The sequence below is a fragment of the Schizophyllum commune genome (assembly GCF_000143185.2).
Source record: "Schizophyllum commune H4-8 unplaced genomic scaffold SCHCOscaffold_10, whole genome shotgun sequence".
Taxonomy (NCBI): Eukaryota; Fungi; Basidiomycota; class Agaricomycetes; order Agaricales; family Schizophyllaceae; genus Schizophyllum; species Schizophyllum commune.
This window is the reverse complement of record NW_026089547.1, coordinates 1440427-1455723: the sequence shown is the minus strand read 5'-3', so window position 1 is coordinate 1455723 and position 15297 is coordinate 1440427. Positions and strand designations below refer to the sequence as shown.

Here is a 15297-nt window from a genome sequence, read left to right as displayed (position 1 = left end):
CTGTAGCCTAATCTCTACACCAAGTTGTCTTCCGCCTCCTTCTCGGGTTGTACTCACTATTTAGGCACGACTGCGACCAGGCTGACCATCCAGAGGAGCAGCCTGTGCCCCTGATACGGAAAGCGCAAGACAGTACTCCTCGTCCTCGACGATGGTGTTTTCCTCTTTTCAGACATTTGTCTTGATCGTCATTGCGGCAGCAGCGTACATCAAGCTGAACGACTCACGCCTTGGGAAGATACCCCCTCGTGCCCTCCAATTCTCGCCGAAGCGGGTCAAACCTGAAGATATACTACTTCTGCGGGCGCGCTTGGAGGATGAAACCAAGTCGATCGACGACCAGATGCCACCGGTAACAGGTAGAAGGTACATCGTCATAGGCGGGGTAAGTGCGGAACTCAGATACGCTGGCGTTCATCCTGACCTGACGAGTATTACCGAAGACAGGATTCCTGGGCGGCTGGCTGGTTCTGCACCTCATCAGGCGCGGCGAAGACCCCGAGAATATTCGCGTTATCGACTTGCATCCGCCTTCGCGGCCTGACTTACTCACGGATGAGGTTAAGGGCGTCGCCTTCTTCCAAGCAGATATCACAAATCGCGATGCCGTCGACCGAGCTTTCGACTTGCCGTGGCCGAACGGGGATAGCTCTGGCTTGACCGTCTTCAATACGGCCGCCAACATACTCTTCTACGAGCGCTGCGAGATGCTGATGCCGCGCTCTACTCGCGTCAACGTTGACGGCCTGCAGAACCTGCTCGACGCATCCCTACGCGTTGGAGCGAGTATATTCGTCCAGACCTCCTCCGGTACTGTCACACTGCGACGCTCACGATACCTCCTCTGGCCATGGGAACGCGAGCCGAGGCATTTCGTGCGAGTCCTCAATGAGGACGATGCGCTCGTTTGCAAGCGCCACGAGGACCACTGGTCTAATTACGCAGCCTCCAAGTGCATCGCCGAGCGCCACGTCCGAGCCGCCGACGACCTGCCTTCCGGTACAGGCACCATTCGCACTGGCATTTTGCGCCCAGGAAATGGCATCTATGGCCCCGGTGGCGACGCGATATGCTCTGGCTATCTCAACAGGGGCACAAACCCATCGTGGTATCTAGACTCCCTGCAGTCCTTCATCTACATCGAGAACTGCTCCCTAGCACATCTGCTATACGAGCAACGCCTCCTCGCCCGCGAGCGCGGCGATGACAGTTGCCCGGACATCGGCGGCGGAGTCTTCGTGGTGACGGATCCTGGTCCGCCGCAGACGTACGGCGATATAGGAGTTGCGCTGACGGTGCTCTCTGGCGGTCAGTGCACGTTCATCCGAATCTCGTCAACGCTCATGCTTCTCGTGGCGTATGCTATCGAAATGGTGTACGTCGCGCGCCACTGGCTGCTCATAGGAGGGAGGACGCAGCTGGCCGGTCTCCTGCCCAGTCTGCGGGGATTGGTAGCGGCTCTGCAGCCATCTCTATGGGATATCGCTGGACCGCGGCTTATTTTCGATGACTCTCGAGCGCGATTGCCGCCGGAGCAGGGAGGATTGGGGTATCGTGGGGTTTGGACGACCATGGAGGGCGTGGTGCGCACGCATCAGGCCTTCGTAAACGGGGTAGCTGTCACGCAGCGGTGGTCGGCGGACGAAGATGAACGCATGCCGACCATACCTGCTCCAGTCCAACCTCCGCTGAAGTCTCGATAGATGTGTATGGTACCATAGATCTAGGACTGACGATGAAATTCTGTGAGAAATACTAGTATGCGATTTTCTATCACTGGACATCGATATCTCTGCTTCTTCCGTACCCCTACTCAGGCCTTGGACTACATACAGCAACAGGGGCGCCATATGTCTATCATCACCATTGATCTAGTACCCATCCGCTCTTGCAACAGCCGAAGAAATGTCCGTCGTCAGATATGAGTGCGCACGTGAAGTCAAGGAGCGTCACATGCGTCACAGTTCGACTTCCGCATCCGGAACAATAGACGCCAGCGCGACGAAGTATCGCTCTGGCCTAGGCAGACCCACACAATATGTGCCCAATATCTATTCTTGCAATACGTTAGATTTGACACGATTTTCTCGACACCGTCAATCTTCCTATCCCTTCGTTCAAGCTCTAGGACCCTCACGCTCAAGTCTTGCAGACGAGGACGCCACACGAGTTCCAGCGGCAAGCTGACAAAGTCATCAGCATCTTCTGCGACGAACGCCAGCGTTACGACCGTACTCACTTCCCTGCCGCGTGCCAGAGCTGGACTTGAAAGCACAGCTGTGGCCTTCGCCGTAGTTGTTGCTGCCGTTGCAGGCGTCGACTATGAGGTGAAGAGGTCAGATCATTGGATAGGGACAATGTCGAAGACGAGCATACCATCGTTGTCGGCGACTAGCGCAGCGCCGTTGACCTGGCCTGCAAAGAGGGCGAAGGAAGCGAGAGCGACGATGGCGAGCTTGTAGAACATGGTGAGGTGGCGAGGGGTGAATTTCAGTGCAGTCAGTGGTCGAGCTAGAGAATGATTGGGACAGAAGACGCAGTATATATACGCAGTCCTGGTTAGCTGAGTTTGAAAAACCTCCAATAGTAAATTAATGTCCTGGGTCAAACCAAAACAACACTGAAGGGGTCCTTACCTTGACAGGCATCGGCGAGTTACCGCCCCCGAGAGGCGCGCGCGCACCGCTGTAACCGCAGAGGACGGATTTCATTCCCAGGTGTGCTTCACCTTGACGCTCGCCCTGGGCGCGGGTCTCGCTGTCAATGTAGGGCAGTAGTACGGCGATGGGGGCTGAGTAGACTGAGTAACTGTGAAAGTCAAGCAGGGTCAGGCGCAATGCCACTTAACAAACAGTTCGCTGCCTAATTGACCTCGTTGGCGTGTACATCGGACTCTGATTACTATGTAGGCTAATGAGCATGGGCAGGCGTCTACATCAGTGCCTACCCCAGGACTGTGGTCACCGTAGGGACTAAGCAAGGTCTGCGACTTCCTCCGCTGGCGAGCGCTCGTATACTAGGCAAGTCAATGGGCGGATGCCCGTGAGGTTCGCTGGGGTCCTTCATTGAAGGACTACTGTACCTGCCTGGCGCTCAATGAACATTATGCACTACAACCTCGAGGCACAAGAATACCTATAGCGCACATTTTACCATACTACTAGACTACTGCAGGACGAATCGTTTCTCAGGCGCGTCTTGGGGTATAAAAACCACGCAAACTCACCAGCCTTGGCAACCGACGACTCGTCCAGCGTCATGTACCCGATAGAAGCCTCCAATATACGAGTGATGATCTCCAGCTCCTGTTCCGAACGCGGGGCATAGATGAACAAGTAATTCGCTTGTAGATCCTTGTCGCCGAAGCAGCCACTCAGCGGGTGCCTTTCGCCCCATCCCTTCGCGATGACCTCCTTGCAGTCTTGCGGCGCAAGCAGCGCGTGGTAACTGCAATCGAGCAGAGGGTGCACGTGCTCGATCTCGCGACCGCGATGTTGGTTAACTGCTTTGTCCGCGATGGGGCATGGTGCGTCTAGTACCACGAAGAGCGCGAGGGCGTGCCCTTCGTGGGCAGACGGCTGCATCCTGGTGGTCGTGGGATGCCGCTCGTGCATCACTTGGATGAGACCACGAGCAGCAGGCTTCAGCGACTCCGGCGGGAATTGGTCAATCTGGCGATGGGGGATGACATGTTTGCCGATGGTGGGGCGTGGTCCTTCGCGCTGAGGCAGAGGCCCGGCGAGCCACGAGCGTTTCTCCGGCATACTGTCATAGAGCTCGATGCTAATGGTCTCGCGGCCAAAGATACCAAGAGCGCTCGACAGGATCCACCCTATGGGGTTGTATGGGAGACCACCCTCTCCGAGGCTGAGATATGCACGGTAGTCGCGAAACATAGTCGGAATGCAGAGGGAGAGAAGGGTCGCTGGGACTGCAACAGCAAGAAAATTGCGGTGGCGAGAGATTATGGCGGAGGCATGGCGCAGAAGTACGTCCAGATGAACTTTGACCTGTTCAAGCCCGGTGGAGGTCATGGTTGAGGACAAGCAAGGCGCAATACACCCTTCCGAGCCTCCCCGAGTTATACACCAGTCCAAACACAGGATGAGTATCCGGGAAGCATCGCACAGACGCCGTCCAGACCAGAGATACCAGCCTGCTGAAACAGAAGAGGACAAGTCCCGAAGATATGACAGTTCGCTGTGACGAGAGAAGGGCCCGTGACAGTCGCGGTTGGTCGCGCACACGTGAGGCGTTACCGTCACATGCGCTCTTTGTGGCGTCGCAAGACGCGTTCATTGAACACGACCATCATGAGGATAACGGAGTTGGTGTTGGAGGGTGAGTTCAGCGAGCTCAAACGCATATACATACTAAAACTGGCGTAGGATTCAAATCCTATCCTGTACGAACGCGTATAGATGGCTGGGACCCTTCCTTCAATGCGATTACTGGTCTCAATGGTTCTGGCAAATCCAACATCCTTGACGCGATATGCTTCGCTCTCGGGATCAACAACATGCAGCAGGTGCGCAGCAATAACCGAGTACGGGAGATACGTGATTGACACGCTTTCCCCGGTACAGATGCGCGCCGCAACCTTGCAGGACCTCATATACAAGCGCGGCCAAGCCGGCATCACAAAAGCCAGCGTCACGATAGTCTTCGATAACTCTGAGAAGGACAAGAGTCCGCAAGGCCTAGAGGGCATGAGAGAGATCACGGTGACGCGACAGGTGCGTTCCCTGCCTTCGAGTTTGGTATCAAACTGAGACAAGGCAGATTACACTCCCCATCGCGACCAAATACCTCATCAACGGACGGAAAGCGAAGCAAGAACAAGTCCTCACCCTCTTTCAATCAGTCCAGCTCAATATCAACAACCCTAACTTCGTCATCATGCAAGGCCGCATCACCAAGGTGCTCAACATGAGGCCGCAGGAGATCCTAGGCATGATCGAGGAGGCCGCGGGCACGCGCATGTTCGAGGACCGCAAGGAGAAGGCGCGCAAGACGATTGCGAAGAAGGAGCGCAAGGTGAACGAGATACGCGAGCTGCTGGAGAACGAGATCACGCCCAAGCTCGACAAGCTGCGCAAGGACAAGAAGTCATACCACGAGTACGAGCGGGGGAAGAAGCGCCTGGACGAGCTCTTGAAGACGGTAACGGCGCATGACTGGTGGGAGCACCGTAGGCACGAGGAGAAGAAGCGCGCGGAGGTGGTTGAGAAGAAGAAGGCGGTCGAGCAGAAGAAGAGCCAGCAGCGTCGTTTGGAGGAGGAGATCGAGGCGCTGGAAGAGCGGCTGACGAAACTCAACAACGACCGCGCGAAGGAGATGAAGAAGGGTGGTAAGCTGACTGCGCTCGAGTCCGAGGTCAGCGAACTATCAAAAGAGGTCGCGCGCCTCGAGACGCAGCTCGATATGCAGAAGGCGAACATTGCCGAGCAAGAGAAGAAGCTGGCGGAGACAGAGAAGCAGGTTGCAGACGTGCGTATACTTTGTCTTTCCGTCGCGTGCGAAGTGTTGACCAAAATAATAGCTTGAGGCAACCTTTAAAGCGAAAGAGGCCGCCAAAGACAAGCTCCAGGAGAACTACGACGCCATCAAGAAGAAGGAGCAGGACTTCCAAGCGAAGATTGACGAGAATGAGAACCTACTCTCCACGCTCTTGACCGGTCTCTCAAACTCCTCCACCAACAACGCAGCGGGCGGCTACCTCGGCCAGATTGCGGCAGCACAGAAGCGTCTGACAGACGCGTCCGCTGAAGAGAAACAGCTCAAGACGAAGCTCGGCATGAAGGAGGGCGAGCTGGGTCAGCTTCAGAGTCGCTGGAAGCAGGTGGAGAAGGAGGTCAGCGGCGGGCAGCAGAAGGCGGATGCTCTACGGCGGGAGGTCGAAGGGCTCGAAGGACAAGTCGAGAACTGCGGATGGAACGCGGAGAAGGAACAACAGGCGCAAGCGGACATGCGCGAGACGCAGGCCAAAGTGCGCGAGCTTGATATGGTGAGTATGTGCTCTCAGTATCTGGGCGTGCGTTCATGATGTCTTTAGCGCCGCAACGAAGTCAGCAACACGCTCGGCAGGTTCAGCTTCGACTGCCCGCCGGGCTTCGACTCGCGGCAAGTCAAGGGAACCGTCGCTTCGCTCGTCCGCCTGGACCCGGAGCACTTCCCGAAGGCCACTGCGCTCGAGCTCGCCGCTAACACCAAGCAACTTGCAAGCGTCGTCGTTCGCGATCAGCAAGTCAGCAAGGAGATCATCGAAAAAGCCAACCTTCGGCAGCGTACCAGCTTCATACCGCTCAACAAGATTCAGCCGCATCCTTTGTCGGGCGACGTGAGTGATCTGCAGCTCACTAGCACAACAAGAATCAATGTTGACACCCAATGCAGAAGAAGAGCCGTGCAAGGCACTTCGCGAACGGCCGTGGCTGGCTGGCCATTGACCTCATCTCCTACCCGCCAGAGGTCGAGAAGGCCATGCAGTTCGTCTTCGGCTCAACATACATCTGCGAGGACGCCGAAACCGCTAAAGCCGTCACCTTCAACGCGCAAGTACGCACCGTCACCCTCCAGGGCGACGTCTTCGAGCCCTCCGGCTCTCTCACCGGTGGCTCCGCCCCCGCCGGCGCGGGCATCCTCACGCGCATGCAAGAGCTCGTCAAGGTGAATGAGGCGCTCGACGACGCGCGCAAGCGGCTCGCCGCCCTGCAGCGCGACGAGCAGAAGAGCGGGCGCGTGCGCGAGCAGTGGGCGGCGCTCGTGCGGCAGCTGGACATGAAGCGGCACGAGCTGCAGCTGGCGGAGGCGCAGATGAAGGGGAGCAATGCGGCACAGATTGGGCAGCAGGTGGAGGAGCTGAAGAAGAAGATAGAGGGGCTGAAGGCGGCGATTCAGGATGCGAAGCAAAGGCAAAAGGAGGCGGCGGCGGAGGTGGAGAAGTTCAAGCGGGATGAGGAGGAGTATAAGAACAATAAGGATGGGAAGATTGATGAGTTGAGGGTGCGTTGTTTCAATAATTGAGCGCGTTATGGTACTGACTTGCCCGCAGGACGAGATCACAGAACAGAAGCGGAAGCTGCAGAAGGAGAGCGTGAAGGTCAAGCTCAAGCAGAAGGAGTGCCAGGATGCGACAGTCGAATGCTGTGAGTAGCCCTGGTTTGCTCTGCCCTCACGCCTCTGACGTCGTTGTCGTGCAGCCGCTCTCGAGCATGAGCTATGCGATACGCGGGACTCGATCAAGGACTGCCAGCATGCCATCGAGAAGGCGCACAGAGACTTCGAGAAGCAGAAGAAGGCCGTCGATGCGCAAAGGGTGCGTTTCTCATTCAAGCATCTTCATGATCTCATGGTTCTAACAATCGTATAGGAACGCCACCAAGCGAAGGAGGCTGAACTCGATGCGGAGAAGGCAGCTCTCAAGGGCTTCGACGACGGTATCAAGAACGTCGAGCGCGAGATCAAGAGCTGCAGGGCCACCGCGGACACCCTCGAAGAGCAGCTCAAGGACCTCGAGAAAGAGGCGTCCAACGTGGAGAAAGAGGCTGCCTCGCTAGGTCGTTATGCGGATAAGCTCGAGGACAAGTTCGCGTGGATCGCGAAGGAGAAGGAGTAAGCAAATGGCGATGATCAGTGACAACGAGTCCGAGGACTGACCTTCTTGCGCAGCACGTTCGGCCAACCTGGCGGTCCTTACGATTTCTCGAATGTCGACGACATTGCACAGGAGACGAAGAGGATCGAGGAGCAGCTGAAGACAAAGACGAAGAGGATAGCACCGAAGGACCTGATGCTGCTCGATACGTGCGTCACTTTGCGCATTTGCTCTAGACTACCTTCCTGACCATCCCCCACCCGCAGCGTCGAGAAGCGCGAAGCCGAGTCGCTCAAGAAGATCGACAGCATCATCGAGGACAAGGCCAAGATCGAGCACACCATTGAGGAGCTGGACAAGGAGAAGCGTGATGCCCTGCGCAAGACGTGGGAGAAGGTCGACAAGGACTTCGGTGGCATCTTCGGCGAGTTGCTCCCGGGTAATTTCGCCAAGCTCGTACCGCCGGAGAACATGGACTACACAACGGGTCTGGAGGTCAAGGTGCAGCTCGGCAGCGTGTGGAAGCAGAGCTTGACGGAGTTGAGTGGTGGTCAGCGGTACGTCTGAATACTACAGCGATGACAGTACATGACTGACTCGTTGGCGACAGGTCACTTATCGCGCTCTCGCTCATCATGGCATTGCTGCAGTTCAAGCCTGCCCCGATGTACATTCTCGACGAAATCGACGCGGCGCTGGACTTGCAGCATACGCAACACATCGGCCAGCTGTTCCGGACGCGGTTCAAGGGTAACTATTCTGTCTAACTGCACTCCTTACGCCTGCTAACATACATTCCAGGCTCCCAGTTCATCGTCGTCTCCCTCAAGGAAGGGTTGTTCACCAACGCCAATGTCCTTTTCAAGGCAAGGTTCAGGGATGGCACATCCATCGTTGAGCGCACGGCGCAACGGTCGACGTCGGGCAATCACTAGAGCTGTATCGCACGGTCTGGGTCGTTGTAAATTATATTCGTGTGTACATGTATCTCGCTGTGTCTGTTCTTGCTTTCCCCGCCTGTTGTACTTTACGATCGTACTACTCATACATCCTGCATCTTTCTACGGACGTCCTTGACTTGATCGCCAACCTCCTCCACCCTGTCAACTTGCAGCATCTGCGTGAACATTGGCACTTAGAGGGCGCTAGAAGTCGCCCTTCTGACCGCTGTGCTTCTCGTCTACCCCGCTGCATCGACAGATGTGGGAGAAGACAGAGATGCAGAGCGGCCGGTGGGGCTGAGCATACGATATAGGTCAGCGTCCATTCAACACGAAGGCAAAATGATACTGACCTCGCTACGACAGCCCTTTCGCTCCTCGGCGTGTGCTGCGGCCCACCCTCAATTCAGTTATTTTCATTACGTTGGCTGGCCGAATATAACGTACCCAACCCTCGCACTTCCGCCCTCGACCTTGAAGTTGAGGTCTGAAATCCGGCCAATCCAACCATGGGCGCCTGGGGGCCTCCGCGCAGGACTGTCCCCATACTCTCAGGCGGGCGCCCTCAAGCCACTCGAACGCGTACTCTTGAACCGTACCACGTCCGACCTGCGGAGCGAACTCGACGCAGCATACCTGACGTGAGACGTCCCTCAACGCGTCCGACGGATTGGTATCGGCCTTCGAACAATGTCAGCAAGCGTTCGTCGAAGCGAAGAGCGGGATGCGGAAGACGAACGGATCGACAGGGAAAGACGAGGTTAGTGAGGCGAACGAGTTGTATGGCTTGACGAGAGTGGGTGTATACCAGGACCTGTGATGAGTATCTGTCGCGCGAGAGGAGACGAGCATGTATCGCAAAGGTGAGCTTGACGTACCCATATCAATGTGCGCAGTTATTGACCTCGATCCGAGTTGGAGACTCGGCGAAGACGTTCCTGCCCTGGGTCGTCGCGCTGGGAATGGATGTCAGCCTTGCTGACCGGGACCGACCACGCACCTGTTACCGGCTTTCTCGGCCCCAATCTTGAAAGCCAACGCGGGAAAACGGGGGCTTCGCAATAGCGGCAAGAGAGAGACCGGGGAAACTGTTGAGCAAGGCGAACATCTTGCGAATCGCAGATTTGCGCGTGAAGGGCATGCATTGCGAGGGTCAGTGCATGCAAAATACGAGTATAGACGACTACTAACCTCGCCCAGGGCGAGCGCTTGGCCGAAAGTCTCACCACTTCGAGTCGTCGTGCTGAGATGCATGTCAACCTCGTCGAACGCAACAGACCACGTACCTATTGCCCACGCTGTTGACGTGCGGAGGGCGCGGATTTGACGAGAACGGTAAGGCTGACGCAGGAGCACTACGGCAACGGTCAGTGCTTGCAAAGCGAACGAGATGAAAAGAAGGGCAAACTACGGAGCGATCCGATCGCCGTCTTGGGGACAGATTGCGCAGACGCGGAAGGTATATAAATTGCAGAGGTAAGCGTAGGCCTACACAGATAATGGTAACTGCTTACCCTGCCTGACACAGGCGTCTCGCCGATGTTCTTGCCGCGTCCGGTCATCGCTCCGGTGAACAACGTCAGCCTCGCTGTTACCGACCTCACCACGCACCTATCGCCCGAGCTCTTGCGGCTGTACTTAACCCTTGACGCCTTGACGACTTGCCTTTGAAGTCTGAAATCCGACCAGACCGACCATGGGCGTCCCGCAGGATCTGTCCCCATACTCTCAGGCGCATGCCCTCGAGCCACTCGAACGCATACTGTTGAACCGCCCCAGGCCCGATCGCGCAAGCAATACCTGGCAAGGACCGGCTCTCAACACGTTCGACGGGTGGTACTGGCCTTCGAGCAATGTCAGCGAGCGTTCGAAGGCGCGATGATGGAAAGAAGGAAGACGTGCAGAGGAAGGAACGAAGACGTGCTGGGCGAGAAGGGACAGCAGGCTGAGGGCGGCGAACAAGGGCGAGCAAGAGGACCTTCAAGATCGTCAGCGCGGGGAAGCATACCCAAGGAGGAACATCAAACTGTCGGGCGGGCTGGACGTCTTGTAGAGATGACTCGGAGTCGCGCGGCGCCGGGGATGGTACGAGCGTGTATTGCAAGGGTAAGCATGAGTCTTTGTAAGGAGTGACGACTACTGACCTCGCCCTTAGCGGGCGACTGGCTAGAACACTTGCGGCGTCGAGTTCGGTGTCGCACCGGCAACGAACATCAGCCTCGCCGAACCGAAGCAGACCACGCACCAATCGAACACGCTCTTCTCTCGCCCTTGCGCTCTTGCCGGCGACCTTGACGCCTTGACGTTGCCGTTGAGGTCTGAAATCCGGCCAGTCCCACCATGGGCGCCCGAGGGTCCGCTATTGAGCTCGCCCTTCGGGACCGTCCCCATACTCTTAGGCGGTCGCCCTTGAGCCACTCGGACGCGTACTTTTGGACCGCCCCATGGCCGATTGCTTGCGCAATACCTGGCATGGGCCGGCCCTCAACGCGCCCGACGGGTGGGTACTGGCTGTCGAGCAATGTCAGTGAGTGTTCATAGGCGAGAGGAAGGAAAGAGGACCAATCTGTGCTAGGCGGGCGCGTCGACGAAGTTGGCGAGGCAGTAGGAGAGAAGAGTGAGGAAGGGCGAGGAGGACGACGAGCGGGAAGGTGGAGGAAGTGAATGACACCAAACTCGCCTCTTGCCGAAGCAAAGCCGGACCAGCTCGATGTCGTAGGAGTACGCGAGTAATGACAGCGAAGAAGAAATGTGGGAATGAGCGATGGCGATGGCGTGGGGGAGGGGGAGGGAAGGGAAGGGAAGGATTAGTGGGGAAGGACGAGCGGGGCGCCAGGTATTTGAATGTTTGTCTCCGCGTGGCTGTGCTGCTTCTGTGATGTGATGTGACAGTGGCTGTGCACGTCAACATCACATCACAGTCGCGCGACGCGCACGCGTATCACGTGCACGTGATTTTATGATCGTTGGCCGCCTCGCTTCCAGCGTCGACAGTGGGGAGGAAACGCTCAGCTCACCGTGCAGCTCGTTGACGACGAGCATTTATATGACACTCTCGACATTGAGATTAGGGAGGGAACGCTCTCAGCACCCGCGGAGCGGGGCTCAAGAAATGACATCACTCATGAGGCTGCTACGGCTCTGCGCCCTTGTTCGCCCCTCGCATGAGCCTTGCTATCGCGCTTCGACATACTTCTCTTCGTGCTCTCATACAGCGCACTTGCTCTGGTACAGGCCCTTGGCTTGACTCATTCTCGACATCAACTCTGCACTGAACGCCGTCGCTTCTCGCGCCTTCCCGTCCTCGACGATCATCTTCTTCATTTCCCACTTAGATAAACTTGCCGTAACTGGAGAAAGCATGGATCAACACACCATAGCAAATCCTAACGTCCAGAAGGAGGGGATCGTCGCGGACGATTGGCGCACGCAGCCGCCGTACGCACCTGCGGAGGGACAGAAGATCGCGTACTATACAGGTGCTCGACAACCCGTGCTTCCTGTCCACCAGTACTGACAAGGCTTCTACTTTTAACTCCTCTGCCGTCTAATTTGCGTCTCACTAGTCTCCTGTTACTGCTCGCGCGTCGAGTATACCATTTACGCTGAACGTCCGCTGGACAGCAAGTTCTGCCACTGTACCGAATGTCAGCGATTACACGGCGCGCCGATGCAATGGGTGCGCTGCCTCTCTCTCCCTCGTCTCTCTCTCCCCTTTCCTCCCGCTACTCAGCTGCACATTCACTAACATCCACCCCCTTCAGGCCGCCATCTTCCACAAAACCTCCCTCCGCTTCACCCCCTCCTCCCTCCCCCACCTCGCCTTCTACCACGCGCCTACCGACACACAAGCCCACACCCTCCCCTGCAAGGTCGCCTGCGCACACTGCCGCGCGCCCCTCCTCGACGAAGGGCGCAATATGCTCATGGTGTTTCCGTCGCTGATATACTTCCACGATCCACCGAAGGACGGCTCGGTGGATATGCTGGCGAAGTCCGCAGCGGAAAAGAGAAAGTTGTTCCTGCCGAAGTGTCATATATTCTATGGGTCGAGGGTGGTGGATATATTGGACGGGAAGCCCAAGTATAGAGGGCATCAGGGTGGGGAGAGGATGCCGGAGAGCGAATGAGGGGGGCTGTTGGCTCAAGGTGTATTCATTGTATGTGTACGTGCAACCTAATTAGAGCTGAACTTCCTCTGATCCCTGTGAACTATTGTTCTGAGCTGCTCTTTGGAGAGACGGATAGGCGCGCGGGCGACTCCCCTGACGTCAGGCACCGAGAACAAAGCCTTCCTAATCGAGAACCGACGAATTCACATGGTTCTGGGCGCCGATCGGGTACCTCTCAGCGACAGCGATCGCGGACGAGGCCGCGATGCCCAAGGGCTGGCTTCGATGCTTGGCAAGCTAGCCTCCATATCGGTGGCGTCGACCACCCACGACAAGTCTTTCGTTGTCCGCCTGACCTGCGTTCCTCGTCGTCGAAGCTCCAGCCCTCCCACACGAAGCCGTCTGGTGTCATGATAGCAACACAACCCGCCACAGAGAACCTTGAGGGCGGGTAGTCGTTGAGCCGTATCGGACTTGTCTCCTACTTCCATCGTCTCGGCAGAACTTGTCAACAACCTGTGCGAACCCAACGCTCGCCAACATGAGCGACGAACACACTTCCACCGAACCCACGAGCAAGGCCTCTCTTCCCACAACCCAGCGCGCGTGGATCGTCGAACGGCGCGGGCCTCCCGAGAAGGCCCTTCGCCTCCATGAAGACTGGCCTGTTCCGAAGCCCCAAGCAGGGGACGTGCTAGTGAAAGTGCAGGCGGCGGCGCTGAACCCTGTGTGAGTGCCTCGTTGCTTGACGGTGCATACGCATACATCCCTCGACTGACCGTCCCTTACTAGCGGCTTCAAACTCATGGCCGTCGCCCCCAACTTCCTCGCCAAGCGCCCCTTGCCCGCGGAGTACGACTTCGCGGGCACGATCGCGGATGCGAACGGGTCGCGCTACAAAGAGGGAGACCCAGTGTGGGGGTTCATTGAAGTTCGTGAGTAGAACATCTTACGCCCATCGATGCACCGTCCTTTTGCCCCCATCCCTCGCTCGCCTTCCCTCGCTCGCCTTGCCGTTGTCCTCAATTTCACCATCCCCGTGCCTCTCATCCACTTTCATCGCATACTCACGCCCACTCTTTCTCAGAACAATCCTGGAAATCCCGCCAGGGCGCGCTCTCACAGTACGTCCGCGTCCCGGCCCACATGGTTGCCCCGCGCCCTGCGAACGTCTCCGCGACGGGGGCCGCAGGTCTCACACTTGCTGGGGAGACGGCTTACCAGGTGAGCTACAGTTCACAGGCGCATGTATCCTTGTTCGCGCTGTACTATGGGTGCATACATGCGCCTCCCCGATGTCCTTTCCCTCGTCTACCACCTTGCCTTCTTGAGAAGCTCTCATACTAACAACCCTCCCAGTGTCTCTTCCGCTCCAACTCCCTCGCTGTCGACGCCGCTGGCAACCTCGAGCCCGGCCAGACCGTCTTCGTCAACGGCGGCTCGTCCTCCGTCGGCGCGTTCGCGATTCAGATCGCCAAGGCGAAGGGCGCGGCGCGGGTGGTGGCGAGCGCGAGCGGGAAGAATGAGGAGTTTGTGAGGGGTTTGGGGGCGGATGAGGTGAGTTTGCATGTCGGTTCGGTTATTCGTGCATGCACCTGGGAGGAGAAGGGTGGAAGGGAAGGGATGGGTGGGATGAAAGGAGAGGAGCAAGATGAAGAAGAAAAGGATGACGCTAACGTACACCTCGCCAGTTCATTGACTACACGAAGAAGCCGATTCACGAACAGCTGTTGGAGAACCCGCCGAATCCGAAGTTCCATATCATCGTAGATGCGGGTGAGTGCTCGAACCGCACTTTACGCGTCTGTACCTTCAGGAGTCTACGCTCGATTGACACGTCCGCCAGTTGGCATCCTCGACCCCGCCCTCTACACGCATAGCCCAGCGTGCCTCGTCCCGGGCGGCGTGTATGTGTCGACTGGATACCATCCGCACTCGTTGGCGTTGCACGAGGTGAGTAGAACTTGGGTGTTACCTCGTCATCGTCAGGGAATGACCGCTTCCCCAGTTCACCCTCACCTTCAAGCACGCACTCGCGACGGTCTGGCCGCGCGTCTTGGGCGGGACGCCGCGAAAGCATATCATCATGTATCTCCACCATAAGGAAGAAGATCTGAAGGATATGGCGGGGATGCTGGAGAAGGGTGAGTGAGCCTGTTCTTCTCACATTCGCTGCTCCTCTGTGGCTCGCGGGAGCAGCGTCGAGCGTGGTAGAGACTGTATGCTAAGCATATTTTCACTTCAGGCACCCTCAAGCCCGTCATCGACTCCGTCTTCGCGTTCGAGGACGTGCTGAAGGCGTACGAGAAGATCATGACGAGCCGTGCGAAGGGGAAGGTGGTGGTCAAGGTAGACCCTGAGGCGGAGTGAGGAAGGGTTGATGGTGCGAAATCCACACGTATCGTACCAGTGGGGGAACGAGCCTGAGACGGCAACATGATTACTGGGGCTGAGGTTGTGGCGCACTTGTGGGTGCGGATGGACGTATGTGGGCGAACGCGGTCACGTTCTCGGACGCGTCTGGATGTGGATCACGCGCGCGTCAACGGCGGCGATTGAATGGACTGTGGAGCCAAACCAATGTACAGTAAGCCAAACAACTCAAGTGTTTACTTGCTTGCGCGCGTTGCGTGACGGCTTGCTTTGT

General features: G+C 57.3%; 6 protein-coding genes across 6 annotated transcripts; 4 read left to right on the top strand and 2 right to left on the bottom strand.

Annotated features, from left to right (window-relative positions):
* Window positions 1-151: 151 nt before the first annotated feature.
* SCHCODRAFT_02513478 (NAD(P)-binding protein) lies at window positions 152-1703 on the top strand (the record flags this gene model as incomplete). Its single annotated transcript, XM_003028551.2, has 2 exons — window positions 152-385; window positions 444-1703. 2 exons carry the CDS (start codon window positions 152-154, stop codon window positions 1701-1703), a joined length of 1494 nt encoding a protein of 497 aa, XP_003028597.1.
* A 436-nt stretch (window positions 1704-2139) lies between these two features.
* Window positions 2140-2467, bottom strand: SCHCODRAFT_0250848 (uncharacterized protein; the record flags this gene model as incomplete). Its single annotated transcript, XM_050343208.1, has 3 exons — window positions 2140-2180; window positions 2240-2317; window positions 2377-2467. 3 exons carry the CDS (start codon window positions 2465-2467, stop codon window positions 2140-2142), a joined length of 210 nt encoding a protein of 69 aa, XP_050198585.1.
* Window positions 2468-2837: 370 nt separating this feature from the next.
* On the bottom strand, window positions 2838-4187 carry SCHCODRAFT_02637401 (uncharacterized protein). The gene has a single exon (XM_003028860.2). It carries the CDS (start codon window positions 4032-4034, stop codon window positions 3150-3152), a length of 885 nt encoding a protein of 294 aa, XP_003028906.1. The 5' UTR covers window positions 4035-4187; the 3' UTR covers window positions 2838-3149.
* Window positions 4188-4313: 126 nt separating this feature from the next.
* Window positions 4314-8665, top strand: SCHCODRAFT_083108 (RecF/RecN/SMC protein; the record flags this gene model as incomplete). The annotated part of the gene is made up of 14 exons (XM_003028552.1): window positions 4314-4341; window positions 4389-4528; window positions 4587-4736; window positions 4783-5490; window positions 5543-6007; window positions 6056-6340; window positions 6397-7009; window positions 7055-7102; window positions 7157-7161; window positions 7373-7614; window positions 7672-7806; window positions 7864-8154; window positions 8208-8347; window positions 8399-8665. 14 exons carry the CDS (start codon window positions 4314-4316, stop codon window positions 8530-8532), a joined length of 3384 nt encoding a protein of 1127 aa, XP_003028598.1. The 3' UTR covers window positions 8533-8665.
* A 3034-nt stretch (window positions 8666-11699) lies between these two features.
* SCHCODRAFT_02637391 (uncharacterized protein) lies at window positions 11700-12748 on the top strand. The gene is made up of 3 exons (XM_050345969.1): window positions 11700-12017; window positions 12105-12217; window positions 12303-12748. Exons 1-3 carry the CDS (start codon window positions 11900-11902, stop codon window positions 12666-12668), a joined length of 597 nt encoding a protein of 198 aa, XP_050198584.1. The 5' UTR covers window positions 11700-11899; the 3' UTR covers window positions 12669-12748.
* Window positions 12749-12894: 146 nt separating this feature from the next.
* Window positions 12895-15272, top strand: SCHCODRAFT_02637388 (NAD(P)-binding protein). The gene is made up of 8 exons (XM_003028554.2): window positions 12895-13379; window positions 13443-13585; window positions 13738-13874; window positions 14010-14207; window positions 14342-14426; window positions 14497-14603; window positions 14659-14794; window positions 14896-15272. The coding sequence occupies exons 1-8, from the start codon at window positions 13192-13194 to the stop codon at window positions 15018-15020; spliced, it is 1119 nt and encodes a 372-aa protein (XP_003028600.1). The 5' UTR covers window positions 12895-13191; the 3' UTR covers window positions 15021-15272.
* Window positions 15273-15297: the final 25 nt, after the last annotated feature.